This window comes from Osmia lignaria, chromosome 8, assembly GCF_051020975.1.
Source record: "Osmia lignaria lignaria isolate PbOS001 chromosome 8, iyOsmLign1, whole genome shotgun sequence".
NCBI classification, from domain to species: Eukaryota; Metazoa; Arthropoda; class Insecta; order Hymenoptera; family Megachilidae; genus Osmia; species Osmia lignaria.
This window is the reverse complement of record NC_135039.1, coordinates 12,457,516-12,484,427: the sequence shown is the minus strand read 5'-3', so window position 1 is coordinate 12,484,427 and position 26,912 is coordinate 12,457,516. Positions and strand designations below refer to the sequence as shown.

At 39.6% G+C, this 26,912-nt stretch overlaps 1 protein-coding gene and 2 long non-coding RNA genes across 6 annotated transcripts in view; 2 read left to right on the top strand and 1 right to left on the bottom strand.

Annotated features, from left to right (window-relative positions):
* Positions 1-22,144, bottom strand: part of LOC117606766 (metabotropic glycine receptor) — a 78,998-nt gene extending 56,854 nt beyond the window's left edge. Inside the window, exons 1-2 of one of the 3 annotated variants that reach the window (XR_004582051.2) lie at positions 20,352-22,144; positions 2,671-2,854 (exon numbers count right to left, since the gene is read on the bottom strand). Coding sequence is in view for 2 of the 3 variants with exons in the window: in XM_034329653.2 (XP_034185544.2) it covers positions 2,671-2,854; positions 20,352-21,654 (1,487 nt within the window). In the remaining variant the exon portion in view is untranslated. The remainder of the gene's footprint in view (positions 1-2,670; positions 2,855-20,351) is intronic. The other 2 variants (XM_034329653.2, XM_034329652.2) reach the window with 2 other exon arrangements.
* LOC143305514 (uncharacterized) lies at positions 14,527-16,736 on the top strand. 2 transcript variants are annotated; one of them, XR_013062525.1, is made up of 3 exons: positions 14,527-14,618; positions 15,050-15,294; positions 16,325-16,736. It is a non-coding gene; the product is annotated as an uncharacterized LOC143305514 (long non-coding RNA). The 2 variants fall into 2 exon arrangements; XR_013062526.1 differs by lacking the exon at positions 14,527-14,618 and having other exon boundaries at positions 14,688-15,294.
* Positions 22,145-23,994: 1,850 nt separating the features above from the next.
* Positions 23,995-25,770, top strand: LOC143305560 (uncharacterized). Its single transcript, XR_013062546.1, has 3 exons — positions 23,995-24,182; positions 24,353-24,444; positions 25,225-25,770. It is a non-coding gene; the product is annotated as an uncharacterized LOC143305560 (long non-coding RNA).
* Positions 25,771-26,912: the final 1,142 nt, after the last annotated feature.

The following is a 26,912-nucleotide window of genomic DNA, read 5'->3' as shown; positions in this document are numbered from 1 at the left end:
GGCCGGTGGTATTTCAACGTCGCCTGACTTCCGGACCCCGGAGGGTTGATTGGAACGCGAGCGTGTCGGTTGCGGTTAGGTTCCACGTGTACCGCTTCATTCTCTCTACGTCCGTATAACATCCGTCTATGCGGATTCCTAAATAACACGAGATCGAGAATGGCTTTCTACTCGTGGGATACCTAACCTAAGCTTTCGAACGCCACCGCTATATTTCCATACGAAACCTAACCTTAACAGGACACTCTGATCGAATTTTCATTTGTATTTCAATAAAAAAAGAAAAAAAAGACACGAGATCGAGAATGGCTTTCTACTCGTGCGATACCTAACCTAAGCTTTCGAACGCCACCGCTATACTTCCATACGAAACCTAACCTTAACAGGACACTGATCGAATTTTCATTTGTATTTCAATAAAAAAAGAAAAAAGAAACAGGAGATCGAGAATGGCTTTCTACTCGTGCGATACCTAACCTACGCTTTCGAACGCCACCGCTATACTTCCATACGAAACCTAACCTTAACAGGACACTGATCGAATTTTCATTTGTATTTCAATAAAAAAAGAAAAAAAAACACGAGATCGAGAATGGCTTTCTACTCGTGGGATACCTAACCTAAGCTTTCGAACGCCACCGCTATATTTCCATACGAAACCTAACCTTAACAGGACGCTCTGATCGAATTTTCATTTGTATTTCAATAAAAAAAGAAAAAAAAAACAGGAGATCGAGAATGGCTTTCTACTCGTGCGATACCTAACCTAAGCTTTCGAACGCCACCGCTATATTTCCATACGAAACCTAACCTTAACAGGACGCTCTGATCGAATTTTCATTTGTATTTCAATAAATAAAAAAAAACACGAGATCGAGAATGGCTTTCTACTCGTGCGATACCTAACCTACGCTTTCGAACGCCACCGCTATACTTCCATACGAAACCTAACCTTAACAGGACACTCTGATCGAATTTTCATTTGTATTTCAATAAAAAAAGAAAAAAAAAAACAGGAGATCGAGAATGGCTTTCTACTCGTGCGATACCTAACCTAAGCTTTCGAACACCACCGCTATACTTCCATACGAAACCTAACCTTCACAGGACATAACCTGATGGTACACTCTGATCGAATTTTTATCTGTATTTCAATAAAAAAAAAAATAAAAAAACACGAGATCGAAAATGGTTTCTACTCGTGGGGTACCTAACCTAAGCTTTCGAACGCTACCGCCATATTTCCATACGGAACCCAACCTTAACAGGACATAACCTAACAGTACACTCTGATCGAATTTTTATTTGTATTTCTAAAAAAGAAAAAAAAAGAAATGTTTGAAAAATTGTAATTGCCATCGATCAGAAGAGCAGTTTAATCTCGCACAACGAATCGAAGTGAATACCATCTTTTTCTCTGCGCGTATGCCTTCGATATGTTTATATTGATTGATGGCACTCCTCGCGGCGTATAGATAAAGTGTATACACACACTTGCGCGGGTACGTAGAGGGAGAACGATAAAAGAAACGCATCGTTCGCCAATAAAAATGTGACGTCGACAGAAATTTCGACTGACCTATCCGAGAAACGCTGATTCCCCAAATTGCGGCTGTATTTTTCATGAATGGTCGACCGTAATCGTAATCCTAATTCATATCGTGCTTTTGTATTCAACGAACGATCGATAATATCTGTGAGGAAAGTGGATGTAACCCAAGAGTACTATCCATATGGTAACATAACAGTTGAATAGTACAGTGTAAGGATGCTATTCATATGAGGACGTAGTAGTACGAGGTGTTATATATTAGCACAGTGGTAGAGTAAATTAACGTAGACTAATTAGCAAAATAAGTAGCATAGGTGACTACTAACCTGGGGGGACAGGTTCGAACCTCCAAAAAGTATAAATTTTTTTCATAGATTTTTATGGTAATTTAGTAGCGCAAATAGTAGTGTAATAATAATAGAATAAAAATACTATTTATTTAGTAACATAGTAATGAGTTAATATAGGATGGAGTAGTGTTTAGGGTGTGGATACTAACCCATATGGGGGGCGTAGTGCTATGTTAATATAGTAATATAAAAGTGTAGTAGTATAACAATATTTTAGAAGTAGTGTACTGAAATACTCAAGCACTATACTAAAAATCATTTTGCAGATTTTATGGCAATTCTATCCAATTTTTCAGAAAAGTTGCACTTTTAAATTCCCTTTCTGCAATATCCGCAACAAACCTGAATTAATAAATGGATTTAACACTCTTCAACCATTTTCAGCTGGAAACTCGACAAAAGCTTTTGAGATACAAACGGTGTGTGTAATTTTTGAAAAAATAAATGAATTTATGTTTGGAAATTGTTTCAGAAACTTTGAAGCATAACGTTGAAATAATTCAACCAATAAATGTCATTTTTTCATTAAATTTTCATTTTGTGATAAACATTGCAAATTTAAATTTAAATCTTCCGTTGTTTATAAAATAATTCCCGGCTACCCCGAGAATATAATATTAATGTGTTATTTAATGAATAAAATAACAAACAGAACGAAAATATATTCTGATCTTTGAATTTTTTTATATTAAAGTAAAATATAATAAGTGTGCAGTGACACAATAGCAGCGTATGCCAGCTGTTTAATAAAGTTTAAGTATCACTTACTTGAAGAAGTAGGTGTCATTTACGTATCCGAAGAAGGGAACGGTGTAGGTCAGCATCCAGATATTCCCGCCCCCGCAATCATAGTAGGGTTTCGACCACCTGCCATCCTCGTATCTCACTGTCAGTATCTCGTCCTCCTCCCTCTCTGTATGTGTGCTCTCGTTCAAGGTGTAGGTGTGGAAACCTAAACGACAGAAAAACAGCAATCTTAACGAATTACCTAAGAGAAATATTTTTTTAAAAATGGCAATCTAGGGAGAGAAACTCTGCTTGTGATTTAAAAATCTTTTAAAATCGAGAATACAAAGGGCATTAAACATGAATATCAGAAAAGTATCAGCTCAGAAGAGAAACTAAATCCTCAGAAACGTGAAAGCAGGAACAAGCATAAGTGCTTTCAGCCAGGATATGTAAATCCAAGGATAATACTACTTTCAAAATATTTTCCATCAATGCTGTACACGAGGAATCGTGTAAATTGTAAACCACAGTATTTTTCACTTGTACAGTCCTCGAATTCAAGCTACTATTCAATTTGTTTATTCGAATGTTTGTTAAAATCAATATTTGCGAGGCTGTCTGAGTGGATTGAACGAGTAATCAGAAAGATAATACAGTGAAGTGTTTAGAAGTGCTTAGAATGATCCAGTATCTGCTCGAGTATTCCACGTGCACCACCCTCAATTCCATTTCTATCGACCATTATTTATTCTGATTTTCTTGCTGGACCTCGTTACGAGGAGAGCCCTCTATTTCATTTCTCGCAACTGTCCCCTTTAAATCTGCTGGAACCAGCTGAATCCCAGATCCGGTTACTGATATACTCTCTACCATGCTCCGTTACCATTGGAAAATACGATTTGGCAAGGATATCCCGGTAAAAATTGTCAAAAACCCCCATGGTCAGCATGGTGTACAATAAACAGAGACGGTATTACGTGTCCCCAGGGTCTGCAGACCCTCGATGGGAAGATAAACAATGAAGACAAAGCCTTTGCAAAGGCTTAATAGGATTTATAGGATCTACAGGTGGATCTGTGGGAAGATTTGTTTAAATTTTATTTATTTTATCATTTTCTGTGGAATTTTGAAAGATACCTCTACAACGAACATCGAAAAACGATCTAGGTTTCCAGCAGGAAATAAAAACCGAATCGAAAACAAAGAAACAGGGCAGTAAATTACCCAACAGGCAGCAATAACCAACGGCTACCTAACCCAATTTACACCCGAGGGATAGCAGCGCCATCTATCTATCTTCTCGATCGAATATAACGAGGAATCACGGAAAAACGTGCTGCTAGCTCGGGAAAATAGTAACTGCAATAAATAGCAATGATCGCAGTTAGTCGAGGAAAGGAAAACGAGAATCGTGTTCGACGTTAAGGTATCGTCGCGTAAAACGAGAGACGAGATCACGTCAAGATACATCGGTGCAGCAAATAACGTTCCTCGCGATAAAAGCCAGACGATTTCTCCCTGGAACGGAAGCTCGGAACAAATAAGAAGGTTATTGAACTGGCTGAGAGAAAAAACGACGTCATTTCCTTCGATTGTAACGTTGCGCGACAATTTTCTTTTTCGTCCAGTCGGTTCTGTGAATGTTCCAACTGAACCGACTGGACGGGACACTTCCATATGGTCTAAAAGTACTAGGTTTCTTTTAAAAGCCAATATATTCCAATTTTGCGTTTATTTTTTTAATATTTTATTTCTCGAAATTGGAAAAAATGTGACACGTTTCAGGCGTTAAAGTGAAAGCACAAGGTTAACATGAAAATTGGTACGCTTTCTATTTGTCGGTGGTGTTGTTATTTTGGAACTGCACCAGACTCGATTTATTTTTAGATTCACACCTGTTATTGGATCAATCCGATGGACAATGTCCCTTGTTTGTTGACTGAACGCAAAAAGGCACAAAAATATATTGGCAATTTAACAGGGAAACGAGAGCAATATATAGAATTGCACTATCTCGTTCGGTGATGTAGCACGCCGGAGATTAAAAAGTTTATGGAAGGCGGGAACAATAAATCAAACTTTATCTTCGTCCTCGATATATACACTTTTTTCTTCTTTTGGATCGGTCAAAATTTTCGATTTTGCCAAGGTACAGGAAATTTTAAAAGCTTGACGAACAGCAGAGAGGAAAACAAATCGAGATAAAAATGTCACAAAATGAATGACAGCAATCCAATTTTGGCTTCCAACTTTGAAGTGCTTTCATTCACGCTTTGGTTTCTTCTTTCTGTTAGGTACAATCAAATTTTTAGTTAATCTTCTTCAATTTGGTTTGACTGATTGAAATTTAATTATCATTCGGATTTTTTAAGAACCTAAGTCTAGATTTAATTAAACTTTTATTTTCTTCCTATAGTAAATTTATTTAAAGTGTAGCTAAAAATTCTGACAGAGAAGTTAATGTAAACCTAATTATAATAGTTTCTTTTGTTTTCAGTTCAAATTAATTTCAATTTACCTTCAAGTTTGCACTAAGTCTTCGATAAATAGAACCTGGCATTTAAAATTCATCAAGATATAATTGAATTTCAAAGTTTATACGGAATCTTCAATTAAATATGGAATTAAATTGAAATTAATTAAGAAGCTAAGCAAGAAATAACCAAAGATTTTGATAAAATCCATTTTCCTTTGAAACGGATAGGAAAATTCAATTTAAGAAAGATCAACGAATGATTTCTCACTGCTGAGACCGAGTCCATTGAAAGTTATGAGTGAATTTCTTGAAATTTACGAGGAATCGTATCCGCGGAATTGAATTCGTAATTTCGAATGAAATTTTACCGATACCCTTTGCTGAACAACGAGATTCCCATCGAACTAGGATCCCCCTTAAGTGTCTCGAGCTATAGTACGCTACTAGACGATAAGAAATGTATGAGAAGTGAATTTTTCACCGAATGCATCTCATATATATATTACACATTCGATGGTGCAATATTTTCCACTATCTAGAATCATTTGATCACATAAAAGTACCAACCTAACCTCACCCGGAGTTCTTACTTTCTCCGCTTGAGGTCCCCAAGATCGATTCTTGGGGCCTTCATTCCTGCTGGCCCTAAAAATCCAACAAAATACCTTAATTAACATTCTTAATGACAAAAAAGACTCGATCATAAACTCCTAAATCATTTCAGCTTGGTAACCTCTAAAATCTACACCGCAGGAAGGAATAAATATCGATAAAAGTACTAACCTAACCTCACTCGGAGTTCTTACTTTCGCCCCAAGATCGATTCTTGGGGCCTTCATTCCTGCTGGCCCTAAAAATTCAACGAAATACCTTAATTAACATTTTTAATGACAAAAAAGACTCGATCATAAACTCCTAAATCATTTCAGCTTGGTAACCTCTAAACTCTACACCGTAGGAAGAAATAAATATCGATAAAAGTACTAACCTAACCTCACCCGGAGTTCTTACTTTCTCCCCAAGATCGATTCTTGGAGCCTTCATTCCTGCTGGCCCTAAAAATTCAACAAAATACCTTAATTAACATTCTTAATGACAAAAAGAGACTCAATCGTAAATCTTAAATCATTTCAGCTTGGTAACCTCTAAAATCTACACCGTAGGAAGAAATAAATATCGATTTGCCGTTTCAACCGTAAAGCTGAAAATCAGTGTCGACCAATCATGGATCTCAATAAGGTGTCCTGGTATTTCACCACGACCGGATCATTGCGATGTACGTTCGTCGGAATGTGCACCGTGTCCCGTTGCATATTGGCTGAATCAAGCTGAAATCTGTATATATCGTTCCGCTACGTCACTTCCTGGACGATAACGAAACGATATTAGCGTCGCGTGTGTATCCAGCTTAAGCAGGATTTGTCCCGGGCGTGTCCGTGTCGCGAGATTGGAAATGTTAGCCTCGTTTCGTGCGGACTCTCCCTGCTTTCATTCGCAGATACCCCTCTCCCGAAACGTAAGCAGGAATTAATTAAATGTACGATTCTCTTGGCCGCGGACCGAGTCAAATACGAATCGAAACTTCTACGACAGAGGGTGATCGGTATTTTAAACGTGGACTGAAGCATTCATTAGACGGTGAAAAAGAAGTCGACTTGGATCCTGAAATATTCAATGGATTTCAAAGGACACGAGCTGAATCTGTGGTACATATTTCTGGCTGAATCGATCTGATCAACCCCAAAGGAATAATCTGCGGTTAGAATTCGAATATTGATCCAAGTGATTAAACTTCCGAGGACTACGGAGTGATACAAAAGTCGTGAAGAACTTCGGAATGATTATAACCTATTTTGGTGATAGAAATATGAATTAGGTTAGGTTCTCGGAATGATTATAACCTATTTTGGTGATAGAAATATGAATTAAGTTAGGTTCTCGGAAAGATTATAACCTATTTTGGTGATAGAAATATTAATTAGGTTAGGTTCTCGGAATGATTATAACCTATTTTGGTGATAGAAATATGAATTAGGTTAGGTTCTCGGAATGATTATAACCTATTTTGGTGATAGAAATATGAATTAGGTTAGGTTCGACGAGACTGATTGAGGGGTCAATTTTTTAACCAACAATGAAGTACAACCAATCGAGGAAATATAGGTGAACTGCCTCGAAGCCATCGCTGCTGAAGCTGAAATTCAACCGGTAATCAATTGAAGAAAGAACTAAGTCACGGACGCCATTAACCGACTGGAGTCTATAGCAATGCTCGTTGTAACACTGTTAGTAGTTACCAACAACGAATGCGAACAATCGATTCGACGATTGTTCAATACTGCACAGCATCGATCACCGGCAAGGCCGTGTTTATTTTTATACCAGATTATACTGACCTTTTCTGGCCGTCCGATTTGTGTACCTCTTGGCTGTGGCCAAGAATTATACAGGAAGATTCACAGTTGAGATAGACCTACCAAAGTGGGCCTTAAAGTGTTAAGTCAGTGTCACTAAGAACTGTTGAAACGTGAATGTATATTCGGTTTGGACAAATTATTTATTTCGCGTTCCGACAGTGTATCGACTCGAGGAAGGCACAAGAACGAATGAATATATGGTCGCTATTTGGCACGATCCGAGTGTTTAGGCCAAGGGGTTATCTCTTCCTCGAGCGCGATCTAAATATTTACCGGTTTCGCCGGAGACCTAGAGGCCACGGATAGACTTCGTCCTTCGCTGATTTTCATAGACTCAAGAGCCTACCCCTACCGGGGTCACAAATGGCCTCGGGTCGACCCAAGCACATGGAGGACTTAACACCATCAGAATCCCCGGTAATTTAACAATAACAAAAGTTAAATTATAAAACGGGAGCATCAGGAGCATTCCCAAACCCAGGGGCATAGGGCCGGTTTTAGCAATAATTGTTAAACTACATAGCAGCTTTACTAATCTAAACGGAAATAACTAGGGACACCGGGCTGCGGCGCCCACTACAGATCTAGCGCCCCGGGCGATTGCCCCCCCCCCCGGCGCCGGCCCTGCAGGGGCAACAAACAATTATACGTTTACAAAAATAATTATTTCGTTTGATTTCGCGCCTAACAAACAGTGTCTACTGAAACGACGATCACAATTAAGGGACCGACAACACAGTTCCCATAAACAACTGGGAGAATCCCCCTCGACAACATCTTCTGGCGTTTACCATAAAAAATACCGAAGGAGGACCTTTATTTTCTCGTCAAGAAAGATCTCGGAGGATTTGTGGAGTGTCTGCGGGGCTCTGCCCGTAAAATCAACGACGAAACGTCAGGAATGAAACGCGTTCTTGACACGTAAACTCGTCGCCTGTAAGCCGTGGAAAATGGTGGCCTCCTGGTCGTTAAAAACTTACTCGTTTCACACCCAACAAAGCAACGCGACACCGCCATTTTTCTGTCGTTCCACGTTGAACAATAACAGGCGTCAGCCAGTTCCAACGACGGTGATGTTCTTTTTTTTTTTTTCATACCGGAGGTAGGGGAGTTTGAAAGGTAGACTAGGAGGACGTAAAGGCAGACTCTCATTGACGCTTCAGTTACTAACCTTTCCTCTGCTTCTTTATGAAGAGGTGAACTCTATTTCGCAGCTGAATCGTAAGATATTTCACTTGGAATGTCTGACTGGCTTTGCAGGACTCTAATTGGGTCAGCCTGCTTATAGCGTGGGACATTTGGCCGTAATTCATGTGCTAACTAGGTCAGGACTCAAAAGTTAGATGTAGCAAATTTGTTGAATCGTGACCCAACCATTTTTTATATAGTAATTTAGGTTAGTAATGATACTAGCAGTGATAGCAGATTAATTTCAAGACAAGGAACATCAGAGGCTTACAGTAGGATGACCCAGTCATATGTATCCCACATGTGGAACCATGATTTATTTCTTATTTTTATTACCCTTAATAATGATCATGAATATACCATCTTGTATGGCAATATGGACCCATAATAACAATAAGAAAGTTTTAGGAAAATAACAGAGGCCTCATGTCCTCCTCCATCATGTTCGATCTCCCCCACACGGTTTCAGTGGGAATAAGCAGCTCCTTTCAACAGAAACCGACCGTTACAATCTTCGACAAGATAAATAACCGAGTACAAAGCGAACGGTGTGCAAGAAACGAGCATAAGCCGGGGAAAATAAAAGCCCTATCACTAGGACGGACCTTATCGCCCACGATCTTAGCGGCTCCGTCTTCGGTTCTTTGTTTTCTGGTTTTCGCTATTCCGAAAGGAAAAGCTACCCCAGTTAAAGAAGATGCCCGATTAATCACCGTCGATAGAAACACCAGGGTGTACCTTTTCCCCTGGGAAGAGGCTTTAGCAGAGTTGCTCCCAGTCGTTCGGCTTCTGTCTACGGTCAGGCTCGGAGGTGGGAAGCCCCATTGGTTTGGCGAGGCAATAACTTATGTCCCCTCTGCAAACATAGCGGCCAATAATCGCGCCTAACAACGCGAAACCGCCGAGGGGTTATGGTGTGAAGGAAAGGAGGGGGGAACAGAAGGGGTTGGTCGATGGGGTCGGAACGTCGAGGGTTGAGGACGTACAATGGGCTGCCTCTGACGATTCTTCAGGGTTTTTTGATTTGAAAAATTTAAATATATGATGTCCTCCTGGTTAAAATGAAGTGGACAATTCTGTAGAATTGTGCGGTTCAAAATGGCGGTCTATCAACCAACAGAGAAGTTTTCTTCGTTAAGGCGACATTGGAATTAAGGTACACAGTGTTTGGTTAAGATGGAACAACAAAAGAACGACGATTATGTGACAGTAATCTGGTTTAAAAGGACAGGGACAATGAAAAACAGCCATGACCGGTGCAAGTGCGTTTAATAGCTCGGACAAGAAAACCTGATTAATCCCTCGACCGCTAAGTGACTGCTTTGACCCTCTTGAAAGAAAATTCAACCCTTTTTTCTTCGTAATTAAAATGTTCATTTTATGCTCAATGTCCGGTTTAGCTATATCCCCGAGATTTTTCTGAAGGGACGATTCTAAAAGTCTTTTCTCTTTGTCTTAATCTATTTTTAATTAATCGAATTAACAATTGTTGTGACAATTTTCTGTAAATAGACCGAAGTTTTATTTGCCCTCGCGTTGATTACACTTTCGTCGCATTTTCCTTCGATTTCATTGAAACGCATTCATCACCAAGGAAAAAACGCCCCATCTGTTCCCATTTAGGGGAGGTTCTACCTGAAAACCAGCGCTACGATCAAGCGTAATCCCCAAAACCCCTGAAACTTACGTTTCATCCCCTCGGAAATGTTATTCAAGCGGTAAGCACGATTATTTCCCTGTACATCCCTCCTTGTTCCATTATGGTGATTTATTCTAGCACCGGCAATAAAAATCGTACAATTTAAAAATAATTCTTCATCTCACCCCTTCGTGTTTTTAAAATAGTTTGAAGAATCGATATATTTACAATTGGATTCGTCCCACTGTGAATGGGGTCTTAAAGTATTCGATCAATGATAATTTAGGTTAGGTTTACCTAACCTTAACTACACAGAGTGATCATTTTAGGTGGGTCGAACAAGGTTAGGTTAAACCTTAGCGACTAACTTAATAATTTAAAGCAAAAATAAATAGTACATTTTTCATCCAAGCAATTACAATAAATTAAACCTAAATTGTAAAGTAGACATCGTTAAATCGAAATTCCCTAAGATTTTCGTACCAATTTCATAAAAAAAAGTTACTAAACAGCTCATTAATCGTAGCAGGAGCCTACAAATTTCCTATAAAATGGGGAAAACCCGCGAGAGGCAAGAAAAACCTCAACAGATGATAGAGTTCGATCGGCAAATTAATGGCGGAACTTGCTAGGGGAATTTATTCGTCGATAAGTACCTTTTTTACGATCACCCTGATTACCTTGATATCTTTTTCTTTTTTATCTCCTCAACTCTAGTGGATATAGTTGAGAAAAAATTTCAAGAAGCTCGCGTAAAAAGTTTAACGAGGGGAATTTTTGTATTAACACCGATGAATTTTTAATTAGCAAACTTTCATGCAAATTATCCGTTAAACATTTTGCAAAGTGCTAACAGAAGTGTAAAAGAATGTTTCATTAATAATAAGATATATAATCGCGTTAAAAAAGGGTGTTTAAATGGAGCTACCCCCTTGAAGAGTTAGATCGTTTAACTCGCACAATAGGGAAACGAAGACGATCGAGCTTCAAACGTTATCGCGATTTTTCGATGAACCATCGAGAAGATAAAACGAACGTTTCACTATAAATAGACCGCTGACATTTAATGAGTCACGTTTTCAAGCTCCGACCGCGAAGGCCTAACAACCTTCAAAGTAAATATCCACTTTCTTCGGCTCATTAACGTGTCAAGGAAATCAATTTCGTTAATTATTGGGGGTCTAAGTATAGCATGCTAACGTCAGCCGATTCGGTTCCCGATATATATCGTGTTTCCGCCAAAGTGGAGAACACGTTGTTAAAGCGGAGAATTCAATTATCTGGCGAACTGTTGCGCTACGTTTGCTAATTATCCCTAAAACTGTTCTCCAGTACCACGTAATTAGGAAAAATCATCGCTGAACATAATTGTGCATTATCTGATCGGATAATCGACGAGTAAAAAAGAAAAACACAGGGTTATTATCGTTTATTGCCATAGAGAACCTAAAGTTATAGTTGATGTAGTCTAAACAGAAGAATAGGTTAATGTTCACAAAGACATAAACTAAAAAAAAAGTATAGAAAAAGGTTTAGCCCTTTGTATTTTAAATATCAACTTCACTAATGTCCATAGGAAGGACCCTATCCTGTTGCCTCACCCTACTTGCAGGTCCTATAGGGTCTCCAGTCCAAACATACTTATGGGGTACTTGTGGTCTACGTTTAAATTTGATAATAAATGCTAGCCAACACGTTTGGATAGATAAGAAAGCAGTAAATAGGGTCCTAACAGACTACTGCCCATACAGGGTACCTTATGCCCTCCTGAGTTACTTACTAACTGCAGGTCCTATAGGGTCCTCAGTCCAAATATGCTTATATACCTTATGGCCTACTCTTAAATTTCATAGTAAATGCTAGCAATCAGATTTAGATACACAAGAAGGCAGCAAGTGAGGTCCCACTTGACTACTGCCCATAGGAGGTACATCTCCCTGGATTACCTACTAGCTGCCTGTGTGTCCCACAAGGTCCATGGACTAAACATGCTTATATACTTTTATAGTAATCCTAATTACTGCCCACATAGACTATATAATCCCCTAAGATTCGCATATCTTCCTTGGAAATCATATGCTGCCCTACTTCGAACCTATAGGGAAGGTTGCTGTAACTCTTGCAAACACATCACAGAACTTCCCCAGCGCCCAGTATTCTTGAGGAGCCAACATGTCCTGACATATCTCTTAGGGAAAACGATACTGTAGGCAACACAGGGTCGCCACCATCTCCGGACTGCAAAGTACTATGGTTTACGACCCTGCTGACTTAAGAAACTGCTCATGAAATACTCATGGACCGAATCTCGAACTCTGCGAAGAGTGTACGTAAACTAACAAAACAACCCCATACCTCATCGGTTACTTATGATACGCTACGTCTCCTACGTTAGTATCGGTCACATGATAGGATGTTATTCCAGAACCAACAGCTTTTCGAGCCTGCAGGGAGCCGACTAATAAAGATGGCGATGGTTGAAAAGTGCCCGCAATAAGTAACAGTTTAAACGGCAGGACATTTAAAATAAATAATGCCCCGACGATGGTGTACGAGTCCTGCGGGAGGTTAAAGCTTTCACCGAGGACGAGTAATGTTCACTCAGGACGTGATAAATTGTCCTCGGTTTACCGACGATTGCACGGCATTGATCCTGCCGGGAAACCGGAACGAGCGTCATCGTTTTGCAAGCCCGAGCTTCGTGAAAAGTCGTCGAGACGCGGTTCATTGGCTGAAGACGTTGAATGGGCGATGCGCCCTTGCAATCAGGGTCATTCATCACCCGTTGAGGGGATTTGAAAATTTCATGCTGTGCCCAAACGGATGACTTCCCAAGCGCGATTGAGGAGTCAGAAAGAAGAACTGACAAACAGATATTAAACCGTTCTCAAAATTCGTTCGATCTTCATTAATAACCTAACCTAACCTAACTTTAGGCTGCTCTTTGATAAATAACTGAACCGAAAAAAATATTTTTCGATGGCTTTTCGTTTAAAAAACTAGGGAGAATTTCATTTATCTCAGGCAACGACACAAATAACATTACCGACCTAATTGTTAGGTTAGTTTTGGTTAGTAACCTAACTTAACCTAACTTTAGGCTGCTCTTTGATAAATAACTGAACTGAAAAAAATATTTTTGATGGCTTTTCGTATAAAAACTAGGGAGAATTTCATTTATCTCAGGCAACGACACAAATAACATTACCGACCTAATTGTTAGGTTAGTTTTGGTTAGTAACCTAACCTAACCTAACTTTAGGCTGCTCTTTGATGAATAACTGAACCGAAAAAAATATTTTTCGATGCCTTTTCGTTTAAAAAACTAGGGAGAATTTCATTTATCTCAGGCAACGACACAAATAACATTACCGACCTAATTGTTAGGTTAGTTTTGGTTAGTAACCTAACCTAACCTAATTTTAGGCTGCTCTTTGATAAATAACTGAACCGAAAAAAATATTTTTCGATGCCTTTTCGTTTAAAAAACTAGGGAGAATTTCATTTATCTCAGGCAACGACACAAATAACATTACCGACCTAATTGTTAGGTTAGTTTTGGTTAGTAACCTAACCTAACCTAACTTTAGGCTGCTCTTTGATAAATAACTGAACTGAAAAAAATATTTTTCGATGCCTTTTCGTTTAAAAAACTAGGGAGAATTTCATTTATCTCAGGCAACGACACAAATAACATTACCGACCTAATTGTTAGGTTAGTTTTGGTTAGGAAAACAAACAATATCTGGATGAATGTTATTTCTATCGTACATCTGACGTGTTCCCATTAAACCTCGCAGCCAGTAAAGAAAACAGCAATACAAACATTTACCCCGATGATACTGCGAACTTGTGGGTTGATTAAAATTTTCTGCAAATCGGATGAAACCTAACCTAAAACTAAAAACTACGCCATACAACGATTTCATTATTTATTTTCAAAATGAAACGATGATATTCTTTGATATCATTCGACGACACGTACGTGCACGAAATTCGAAATTTTACGATCTCGCGAAATTTTGTTCGAGGCAACCGATGGGCATTTTTGTTCACTGTGATATGCGATACCACGTATCGACGCAATGGGTCGATGATAAGGAGGGTAATTAAACCGGCAATCGAGAATGCAATTAGCGTGTTGCTGCGCACTTTTTGCCAATGGTGCTGGCTGCAAAAGGACAGTTACGATCCGGCCATCAGCGGCAATATTACGAATTCAAGTGGTCGTGACTGCGTTGGAATACATTTTCCATTATATTCCTAGGTGGCCTTTGTTATTCGTTGGGAATATCATCGATAAATTCTCGGTTTACCATTTGTGCTCATCAATAGCCACGTGTCGATGATTATACAATATATTACGTTCTTGCCAATTTTCAAACGATTTAATAACATCAAATTATTGCGAAATAGCAGTTGCGATATATCGGTATAATTATTCTCGATAACGTTTTTTTTACTTACGTACAAAATTACACTTTAATTAGCATCAAATGCTGCCTTGCTCCCAACGGTCTATTATCTCCCGAACAAACGTCGCAAAATTCATCAACAATTATATTAATCGATTCGTTGTAAAAATACTACGTGTAATCTTAGTTTGCTGTTAAAAAATCACTCGTTCACCTTGAACAATACAGAACCAGTCTTTCCAGTCTCCTTCCTACACTATAAATTAATATATCTCTTCGACAGCTGTATCCTACAGTCAGCTGGAAGAAACAGGTTGCAACGGATTCTAATTCCCGGAAGAAACAATGAGACACATCTTTGGACACTTGTTGCTACTGGCGGTTATAGCGGCGATTGTGATCTGTGTTGATCCTTTAGACAACGAGACTGGCATTGTCGAAGAGAGCATCTTCGTAAACCTGGAACGAGATTGTCCAAAAGGGCAGGCAAGAGATCACAAGCATATGTGCCGACCGATCGTGAAAATAGTGAGTGTAACCGTCCTTCTTTGGGGGCTTTTGATGGACGTATAGAGACATTCAATAAAAAAACTGTGGCAATTGTTAAGTAGATCATATTTCTATCACGTGTAGAAGAAAAGTTAGGGCTGTATCTCCAAATGGCATCGGTGGCCAACTGATAGGATCCTTGGTGAAACTGATGATATAGGTGTGGGAAGTAATTAAGGTACTTGCTCCGAGTATTCCATCTTGTCGGTTTTACGTATTCGCAAAGTTCTCGTCTTATCGGTTCGGTCGCCCGCTTGGAAACAGTCGTAAATCCAGGTGTAGTTGGTTCAGCCAATGGTTGGAGAATATTGCAAGTTCTCATGTAGTTGGTTCGGTTGACCTCGTGAAAATATCCCTAAGTTCACGTCTCATCGATTCGGTAGCGTCTTTGCCACCTCCCCCCATTAGTTTGGTTGACCTTGAGCTAGTGTCTTCGGCTGGCACTTGAAACCCAGTATCCAACGAGCGATAGTTGAAATTTGATTCCTGATACCTGGTGCTCGGTATTCGATATCTGATATCTGATACTTGGTACCCAATACCTGATATATGATACTTGAAAACCCGTGACCGATACTTGAAACTCGATATCTTGATACTAGATACTTGGAATTCGATACCTGGTACCCGATATCTGATATTTGATACTTGAAACTCGATACCTGATATCTGATACTTGAAAACCCGTGACCGATACTTGAAACTCGATATCTTGATACTAGATACTTGGAATTCGATACCTGGTACCCGATATCTGAAATTAGATATCTGATACTTGATACTTGAAACTCGATACCTGATATCCGATACTTGAAAACCCGTGACCGATACTTGAAACTCGATATCTTGATACTAGATACTTGGAATTCGATATCTGATACTTGATACTTGAAACTCGATACCTGATATCCGATACTTGAATCTCTATATCTTGATACCTGATACTTGAAACTCGATACCTGATATCCGATACTCAATGAAATTTACAAATTGAAAAATTGCTTTTCAGAATTCATCCTCAAGCGACATGGATGGCAATGAGTTCTAGATTTCCGTTTCCTAAATTTTCCGCTGAATTTTGCACCTCTTTATTCACGGCACAAATGATTGCACCGCGTTATCGTAAACGAATTGTTCGAGATAAAAGATCCAGAAAACTGATGGCACGATGCGATCGCAAACAAGCGATGTTTGATACAATTGTTGAACGTCAGGCTACACTTTGGAGGTGAAAAGGACGGAAACATAACGAAGCCATTAGCGGTTGGTCAGTCATCTACTTTATTTAACAAATTATCGGGAAATTAATTGAACTGCTTTGTTATCCCGTTTGTTGAATAAATAATGACACAAATGTTTTGGAATTTATTCATAATATTGTTAATAAATAAGGACATGCAAATAAACTGGAAATATTTACTTTATGGAAATAATAAAATAAAAACAATTTTCCCATGCCCTAAATTTATTGAAAATCGAAATTATGAACGAATAAGCGTTATCCAAAGTCTGGTTAGTTAATTGAGCAACGAACTTCACTCCATTACCACTTCAACAAAACACGGCGTAATGGAGAACAATGCTTAATTAGTAATCAATCTGAACATCATCTGCTTCATCATCTCGGTAACAAATCATCTTCCACAACATTACACAAGAAGATCTTTTCGACATCCAAGAATCCAGCCAACTGTAACCAAGTATATGGTCTCTTAGTTTCATCATAGTAACCGCTTCTTTGAACCCAAAACTTCAAAGTAACCTCCCCGTCTCGACTTCCTGCCCCAATTTCACGAAGTCGGGTCAACTATATCATCAGGCTCGTACTCGACATATTACAAACTGATCCCAAATTTCTTGGAATCAAAACCCAGTTAAAATTTGTTTCTCTTTAGAATAAAGGGATTTTCTGGTTTGTTCATTTATATATTTAATAATAGCGACTATGTGTGATTCTCTATAGTTATCAATGCTCTTTTGAATTATTTATTACAAAATAAAAAAATTGTTATATTTTTCTAACTTGAAGTATCATCAGACGACTGATGGTATCAAGGAAATAACAAAGTCTGTATATAGATTTTGGTCTACAAAATGAGTTCCATTTCCTCGGTACAAGGTTTCCCTTTTCATGCCACGACGTTCTGCTACTTTCTACCCGACGAATGAGCAACGCGATCCGGTTACAAATATGTTAAGTGCATCTTGAAACGGCAGTGAGCACGCGACAGCCATGCGGAACATTTTTTTCGTGAATTATTCAAGAAGTTCGGAGGATGAGAATCGATCCGGAAACGAGGAAGCCAGACGATGAACACGAAATGTTGCTCGAGTAAATAACTTAACTCTTTGCCCCGCGATTTTGCGAAGCATCGTGACGTTTGAAATACGCGACCAATAAACTGCACTATTTAAATCATTTCTTGGTGCGAGTAGATAGATTTATGTAGTTTTTTAATATTCCTCTGGTTGGCTATGTTATTTTGGTTGACATCTGATATGTGATACTTGAAACCCGATATCTGATATCTGATATCTGATACTTGGAACCCGGTATACAACTCTCGATATTTGACACCTCATGCCTAATACTTGATATCTGATACTTGGAACCCAGTATCAGTCACCCGATATCTGATATCTGATACTTGACACCCAGTATCAGTCACCCGATATCTGATATCTGATACTTGGAACCCGGTATACAACTCTCGATATTTGACACCTCATGCCTAATACTTGATATCTAATACTTGGAACCCAGTGTCAGTCACCCGATATCTGAAACTTGGAACCCGGTATACAACTCTCGATATTTGACACCCCATGCCTAATACTTGATATCTGATACTTGAAACCCGATATCTGATATCTGATACTTGGAACCTGGTATACAACTCTCGATATTTGACACCTCATGCCTAATACTTGATATGTGATACTTGGAACCCAGTATCAGTCACCCGATATCTGATATCTGATATCTGATACTTGGAACCCGGTATACAACTGTCGATATTTGACACCTCATGCCTAATACTTGATATGTGATACTTGGAACCCAGTATCAGTTGCCCGATATCTGATATCTGATACTTGGAACCCAGTATCAGTCACCCGATATCTGATATCTGATACTTGAAACCCGATATCTGATATCTGATACTTGGAACCCGGTATACAACACTCGATATTTGACACCTCATGCCTAATACTTGATATGTGATACTTGGAACCCAGTATCAGTCACCCGATATCTGATATCTTATATCTGATACTTGCAACACGGTATACAACTGTCGATATTTGACACCTCATGCCTAATACTTGATATGTGATACTTGGAACCCAGTATCAGTTGCCCGATATCTGATATCTGATACTTGGAACCCAGTATCAGTCACCCGATATCTGATATCTGATACTTGAAACCCGATATCTGATATCTGATACTTGGAACCCGGTATACAACACTCGATATTTGACACCTCATGCCTAATACTTGATATGTGATACTTGGAACCCAGTATCAGTCACCCGATATCTGATATCTGATACTTGCAACACGGTATCCCGACACCTCATACCAGATACTTGAAACCCTGTGTCTGATACCCGATACTTGAACCTCGATATCTGATACCCAATTATATGAACAACTAATGTGATACAATTATTTAACGCAAATAAGTATTATTCTCATATTACCATAATTCTGAAAAAATTAATCCGGCTACCAATCCGATTACACGAAATAATTGTAACGGTGGTTGAACTTACAATAAACGAGTTTCAATTTTCCCACAAGAAAACATAATTTAATTAAAATATCGCGATCAATTCGTGCGATAGAAATCATGGGCATAAAGAAGTGTTGAAAGAAAGTTCGTTGAAAATTTCCTGATCAATCGGGAAAGGAAATCGTGGCTGTCCAGCACCAAACGATTCTGTATTTCTCTTTCCTGCCGTTCGATCATTCAATTTCGACGGACAATGTAGCGTTCCATACGGGAAGCGGAAGTAATCTGAGGGGTTGGCCTCTTCCATTAAAATCTGGGTCGACTCTTCACTCGAAAGGGAAGGAGGGTTAGAAGACAGACGTTTCCAATATCCGCGACAGGTGAGAACTTCCTAGGCGCGAAATTAAGTGGCTAAAAACCGAACGAACTCATCGACATTCATGGAATAACTTCTTTTTACGAAAACAACAATTAATTTCCATTAATAATAAAACTATCAACACTATTGAAACTAATTAACGAACTGTCAGAAAACGTGGCAGAAAAATTCTACGAAGAGCAGGGGATATTGGAAATGATGGCTGTTTGTCGAGTACTAAAAGTAGACGAAAGTAGAACCCTTTCGCCATATTTTCCCGCAACAGAGGTCTTTAGTTCTTCAATAATTATTGAAGGTTCAAGAACTTGTTAAATATTTACTTCCACAATTCCGGTGGACTGTTTACACATCCTTTCTCGGAAATGCAGAAACTAAACGTTTCGTTTGTAGAGCTCGAACCTAATAGGAAGAACATGAATAATTAAAACGTATAATTCGTTCGTTTGAAAATATCCTGCCGAAGAAATTCAGTTCTTTTCTAAGAGGTCAGCGGAACATGAGAACTTCAAATTAACGTGAACTTTCCAATTTTCAATCCTTTGACGGATAAGAGATTACGCAGATTACTCTGTTGAATTGAAAATTAAACGTAAAACCATAAGACACGAGGTGCCCCCTTGGATATTAAGGGGATGAAATAGTCACATCTCTTTACTGCTCGACGTGGGCTTAAGTCTGAAACCTTTAGCGGATTTAAAGACATCATAAAGAGATCCGATTCATCAGAATACCTTTTAGATTAATTCGTTGAAACATTGTTAAGTTTCAAAAATCCGATTCTTTCCTAAGAACTAAAGAGTTTTAAAATTGTGTAAGCTCGTTTACAGTATGCATACCGAGATACGTCGACTTATTAGTTATGAAATTCTTAAGTGACCTAATCCAACGCAACGGTAAATAATAAAAATATCACGTACCCCGACTGAATTGATCATTATTCGCTATCACTCTTTCAGCATTCTTCCTAGCAATATAGAACCACTCGCTGCTGTTGGTCAGGTACTTATACTCGATCGCCAGATCCTTCACCAGGATCCCATCCTGGTCCTGCAGCCGATGGGCGAAGGGACAATAGAGCCAATGATCCCTGTACTGCAATTTATCGTAACAATTCCCAGCAGCGAAGATGTCTTCGTCAAATTCGACCATTGACAAAATACTGGCATGCAGCAGGTACTCCGAGGAAAGCATCACTTCCGGCGCATACTTCCACAGTCTAGTCAGCATGTTTGCCCTGTTCACCGCGAGATTCGCTTCGAGTTTGAACCTCTCCTGGGCGTACTGGTCGACGATACCCTCCCCCAAATTAAGATCCGTCCCAGCGGTGCAATTTTCACCCAGAAGATGTTGGTTCTCGATGATCCGAAGGAACCTGGTGACGATGTCCACGTGGACAGGCTCTTTGCTAGGCCTATCCTGATCACCCTTGCCCCCATAGTCTTCGTAATCCTCTCGTTCCGAGTTATTCCTGCCACTGTCGTTATCGCCGTATAGGTCGTAGTCCTCGATGATGGCTATTTCCACGTCGTCCAGCTCGTTCCTGTCAGGTGCACCATGGACGATGTGACCGTATACGTCCGTCATATTTCCCGCGGTTTTGTTCCCCAATACTCGGGACCTGTTCCTAGCGATCACCTTCTTAAGTTTCTTGAAGGCGTCGCCTTTGTGGCGTACCGGAGTGTTCCGGGACTTGCCCTCCTTAGCTGCCTCGGACAACCTGGTGAGCAATTTGTCCAGGTCCACCGTGGATCGTTCATCGATAGTGCCGGACGATCTGAGGTCCTTCGCCAGAATGACCAGACCTTCGGACCTGTCCGATCTGACAACACCCCCTTTCTCTAACGGATCATCCTTGTTCGTCCCCTCAGAGTCGGGCTCGTCCAGTTTAGCCTGTCTAGCGAAGTGGCTCCGGGAACGACTGTGCCTGATCTGCGTGATCGGTCTCTCGATACTGGTTTCCAGTATGCCTCGACGAGACGGCTGGTTTTCCGATTGGTTTTCATCGGGTAATCGATCGTCCAGGTGTACAGAAAGCTCGGTAGCCTCTTGCATCTCCGGTCTGTCGACCAGCCTACGCTCGATGAACGAGGGTAGGTGATTCTGCTGGTGACGTAACAGTTCCTTAGGCCTCTCGATCTGCGCCTCCTGGTCAGCGAAGTCAGCCAACACCGGCGACCACGTGACCAAAACGAGCACGTACCAATGGCACGGGACACTCATCTTGGATCGTTCTTCGCAGCCATCAAGGGCAACAAGCTGTGGGGGATTTCTGGGTACCAGTTTACGTCATGATGTCGGAAGCCAGGCCCGGGCTAGATCTCGCTGCATTTCACTCTGATACCCGTTTGCCGTCGTTCAGCAAACTTTTCGTCTGTCCGTCACATCTTAACGGTCGCGTCGATCGCAGGTGTCCACCTGCAGCGATCCCGCGGATAAACGCACTCGGTACGACGACGTGCCGGATGTCCACTGATCCCTACCCGAACTGTTCATCGTAATTTATGTATGTCCTGCGTTTGTTTACTAATGTCGCTGTGTCGCGTGGCTCCTGTTTCGGGAGTTTCAAGTGGCATCATCGGATTTCGAGTAGCGGACCTGGATCGTCTCGCGGTTCATCGTTCTAGACGGACGCGGGAATTAAGCGGGAGGAAGGGGGATGAAACGTGACTCGATCGAGATCTCGGACACAGAACGCGCCGTGATCGTTTCGCGCTCGCACGCGGCGCCAGACTGAGGGTTGAAACTTGTGTCTACTGTCTGGCGTCCGACCGCCAGTTCGCTCAGCGCGCATGCCTTTCGCGCTTAGATTTCATTACAGGGAAATTGATACGTGTTTTCTTCGGGATCAACGATGCGTGAGACGATCCACGCTGATCATTTATACATGCACGAAGTTTTTGGTGCAGATTAATGGTCGTCCAATGTTTATGCCACGAATTGAACTGTAGTTTCAGGGCAAAGATGACTGAAAGGGTAATGGGAGCAGAGATTCATCTCATTTCTTATCTTAAGACGTTGGATAAAATATGTCTGAAGGATTTCAGAAGAAATTTATGCACAATCTTTATTCAGATTTTTTTGCCTGATTTGTCAGAAGCTCAATCGAATAGTGTTTTTCGTATCATATTTCATTTTGCAACAATGAAGTTTAATATACAAAACGCCATAATGTTCCTTTACTCGTGAAATTTCAACATTGAAGCTACTGTATCGTGAAGAGAATCGATGCAGAAAATATCGATAACTAATGTGGCGGGGAACGCAATAAAACTAAATCAACCATTTTATTCGAAACATTCAACGATCATCGAAGAATGAAATATTGAATGAAAATTTTCATTTTTTTTTTTTATGTTTAGCTAAATGTATAATGAATAAGTAACATAAACCGGTATATGAAATGCAATCAAACGATCGGTTTTATTCACTAGCATTTCTTTCTAACCGAGAGGTTTTATTTTCGTTTTTTATTGAAATTCATCAAACGAACGTAGTATTGTGTTTCCATTAGCTGTAGCTTCATCCTGATCCATTGTTCGCTATGATTGAAAACCGGCCACTTTACATCAAGAATATCAATAAACAGTTTACATAGCAATTTTCTAGAAATTTCAAGTTTGATATCGAGGTTATATAAATGTCTTTTTCTGATACTTTTATCGTGAAATATACAGTGTTAGATGCTCCCCTATAGATACCACGAATCTGTCCGGAAGGTCGGCGACGCACGGTACTTGGACTCAGTTCCTTTTATCTCGAGTGGAATTTAAGTTTTTCACCTCCAATATTATTATTATGGGTAAAATTTTCTGCATTTTTTAGCTTCAAGTGGGCACAGTATAAATACCATTAGGAAATACCTTTGTGCCATGAAATTGTACATTGAATACTGAACGCGTTTGAAATTCCAACTAACAATATTGCGTGTCCCACGAGCAGACTTGTCGAATCAAACACACGGATCAAACTATACGAATTTTTCTTTTCACCAGAGCTGAAATTCGATATTTCCAGTCGTGGTTTTCAAAGCAACTGCGAGGCAGAGCAATAATTTGCCGAAGCATCCGCTCGTCGGGCAAAGTGGAAGCACGCGAATGGTGGCGTAAAATTTTCCAGGAATGAAAGGGAACTTTTTGCCACTCTACTCCTTGCCGTGGCGCCGGGAAATGAGAGGGAAGGAAAAATTACCGGGGTGAAAATTAATGAAAAATAACGACGACTTAACGCGACGAACGTTCGCCTTGTGAAAGGTGAGCAAGATGCAGAATTCACCTTGGAAATAGTCTCGAATTGCCATTACCAACGACTGCGCAATATCAAAGACAATTTCAAACTGATATTTTTTTTGATCGATGAAGTCGGGTCAATAGCGTCCAAATCGATACAATGATAAAATGTGGTTCAAACGTGAATAAATGAAACTTGCTTATTACGTTGCACGTGCCTGCTGAATCCTAAAAATGTGGAAAATCTTTTCCTTAAACAATAACGAAACCTGTCTGACCAGTTTCGTGCCGTGAATAAATTACTAATTGATGATTCCTTTGAGTAATTCCCGCAGTTCGATAAGTTCGTCGCTCAGTGCATCACGAGGTACCGAGGCCAGCGAAGAGATTCTAATTTAATTCGACCACCATTACCGCTGGTAACAATGGCACACATCTTTGGACACTTGTTGCTGTTGATAGCCATGGTGGCGATAGCGATCAGTATCGATTTCCCTGACAGAAACCAAACTTTTACACCACGTAAGCAATTTCGTAATAACTTTATACAAATTTACTTCGTTTTGTAATAACTTTAGACGAACAAATGATACATGGTAAACAGTTTCTGTTAATGTATCAATTGTTTGGATAAAATTATTATGAGAAAATTAGGTGCATAATTATTTACTTTATGTACTGTATAAGAATAGGATTTTTAAGTATTCTGATGACAACCAAGAGAGAGTGCCGAGATGGACAGCAAAGGAACCGTCTACAGAAGTGCCGCCCGGTCTTGGAAATAGTAAGTTGTATGACTTTACTTTGTTAGATCCCGGTTTCGTAAGTTAGGATTCCTCCTTAAAAATATTCCTAGATCTACGTCTTGTAGGTTAGGACGCCCTTTTGAAATATTACTAGATGCATCCCTTAGGACGCCCCCCTTGGAAATATCCCTAGATTTACGTCTCGTAGGTTAGGATGCCCTTCGGAAATATCCCTAGATTTACGTCTCGTAGGTTAGGATGCCCTTTTGAAATATTACTAGATACATCCCTTAGGACGCCCCCCTTGGAAATATCCCTAGATTTATGTCTTGTAGGTTAGGATGCCCTTCGGAAATATCCCTAGATTTACGTCTCGTAGGTTAGGATGCCCTTTTGAAATATTACTAGATACATCCCTTAGGACGCCCCCTTTGGAAATATCCCTAGATTTACGTCTCGTAGGTTAGGATGCCCTTCGGAAATATCCCTAGATTTACGTCTTGTAGGTTAGGATGCCCTTCGGAATTATCCCTAGATCCACGCCTCGTAGGTTAGGACGCCATTTTGAAATATTACTAGATGCATCCCTTAGGACGCCCCCTTGGAAATATCCCTAGATTTACGTCTCGTAGGTTAGAATGCCCTTCGGAAATATCCCTAGATCCACGCCTCGTAGGTTAGGACGCCCCTCCAAAATATCCCCAAATCCGCGTCTCATAGCCCTACGACCCCCCTTGGAAATATCCTCAAGTCTCCATCTCGTCGACATGAAATTCTCTGTGCAAAATCTCTGTCTAAATTGAAAAATTGATTTTTAGGAAACACCGCAGACATACTCATATAACATGGACGACGAACAACTCTAATCTTTTAGTTTTTGAATGAAATTTTCATTGAATTTTTCATCTCTTTTTTTATTAATATCTGTAATACCACTTATCAGACTCCGATTATTATGGATTAATCATTCGAGATAGAAGATACAGGAAACCTGAGGGTACACTTTGATACAATTGTTCAAACGAATTAAACGAAATTCTGATGGTTTACACTCGGTCTGCTGGTGTATTTTAATAAATTATGTGGGAAGTGATTGAAATATTCTGTTAAATCGTTCGTTAAGCGATTGAAATTGATATCAGAGAATCCAGTGGTTTGTTCCTTCAATTGTTAATAACGAAATATACGTAACGAAATTTTGATTGATTTGCACATAATTATCGGTGCGTATAATGTTGTGTATAAATATATAAAATGTTAAAAAATTATTTATTGTTACTTGTGAATGAATATGGTGGAGGAAAATTGTACTAAATATATAATTATCTTATCATGTACTTATTGAATTACAGTACTTTTAGGCATCAAAAGTCTTATGAAATTCATTTTTATTTATTATATTTTAAAAAAAATGTACGAGAAATCAACATCAAAAATCAAATTCATTTTTTTATCGCTACCGTCATTAATCACCTGACCTACGGTTCACTGGTACGGTTGTAAATTATTTCTCGGCGACATTTCCGGTTCATCACCCACACTAAGCTACCTTATCGTAAGCCGTTATAAATCTTCCACTCCTTATCGACAACAGACTCGAATTACCATCGATCGCACCGATAAATTCTGTAATTTGCTCAAACCTGCATTACCGACTGAGTTAGCAACTAGTTGGTGCTGCGCTAGATCGGTATTCCAAACCAAACACAAATAAACATTTCTAGGGAATCCCAGAAATATAGGATATAAGTGATAATTAAATAATTATATTCCCAAACTAGAAATGTGTCATTTTGAAACACAGAATAATTACTGACAATAGAAAATCTTAAAAGCGCTAGGGAATCTTCAAGATCTAGGGAACCCTAGATATTTTAAGCCCAGAGTATTCAACTTGACAAGAAGAACAGAAGACCATAACAAAGAGGACTAATTACCAGAGTTAAAGGCCCAGAGTCAATTTTAACTCTGTTATTTCCTACATATTATATTTTTTAAATTATAGTAGTTAAAAATTGAATAATTGCAAGTCAGTACGCTTAATCAATCTTATAGATAGGGCAGACCATCCATCATTCCATTGAAAATACACGATCCAGATGATGTCACAGACCGTTATCGATCATTTTGTGGAAGTTGACCGAAAATTGGTCAGTGAAAAAGAAGAGGGAAGGCTGTCCAGCAGTTAACAATTTCCGCGGCGTGTGCATTCGCGCCAACTGTTGACCCCCGCCCGCGGCATTGACCACTTCACAGCAGCCTAATTTTCATTTATTGCGCAATTGATGCAATTAGATACGTCAATCGGTGGGATAATGGAACGGACGAGATAGGCACCGGCTGACAATGCAAAGTTAATCCAACTTCAAGCGGTCGGCTCGATGAAAACACGCTTGGCGTGGTGCTTCGTTGAACGACCCTGTCTACAGGGTGTCCATCAAGTATGGAATTTTACTCCCAAAAATGGGGACGTTTTCGAACTCATACTTCAAAGTGGACAAAATAT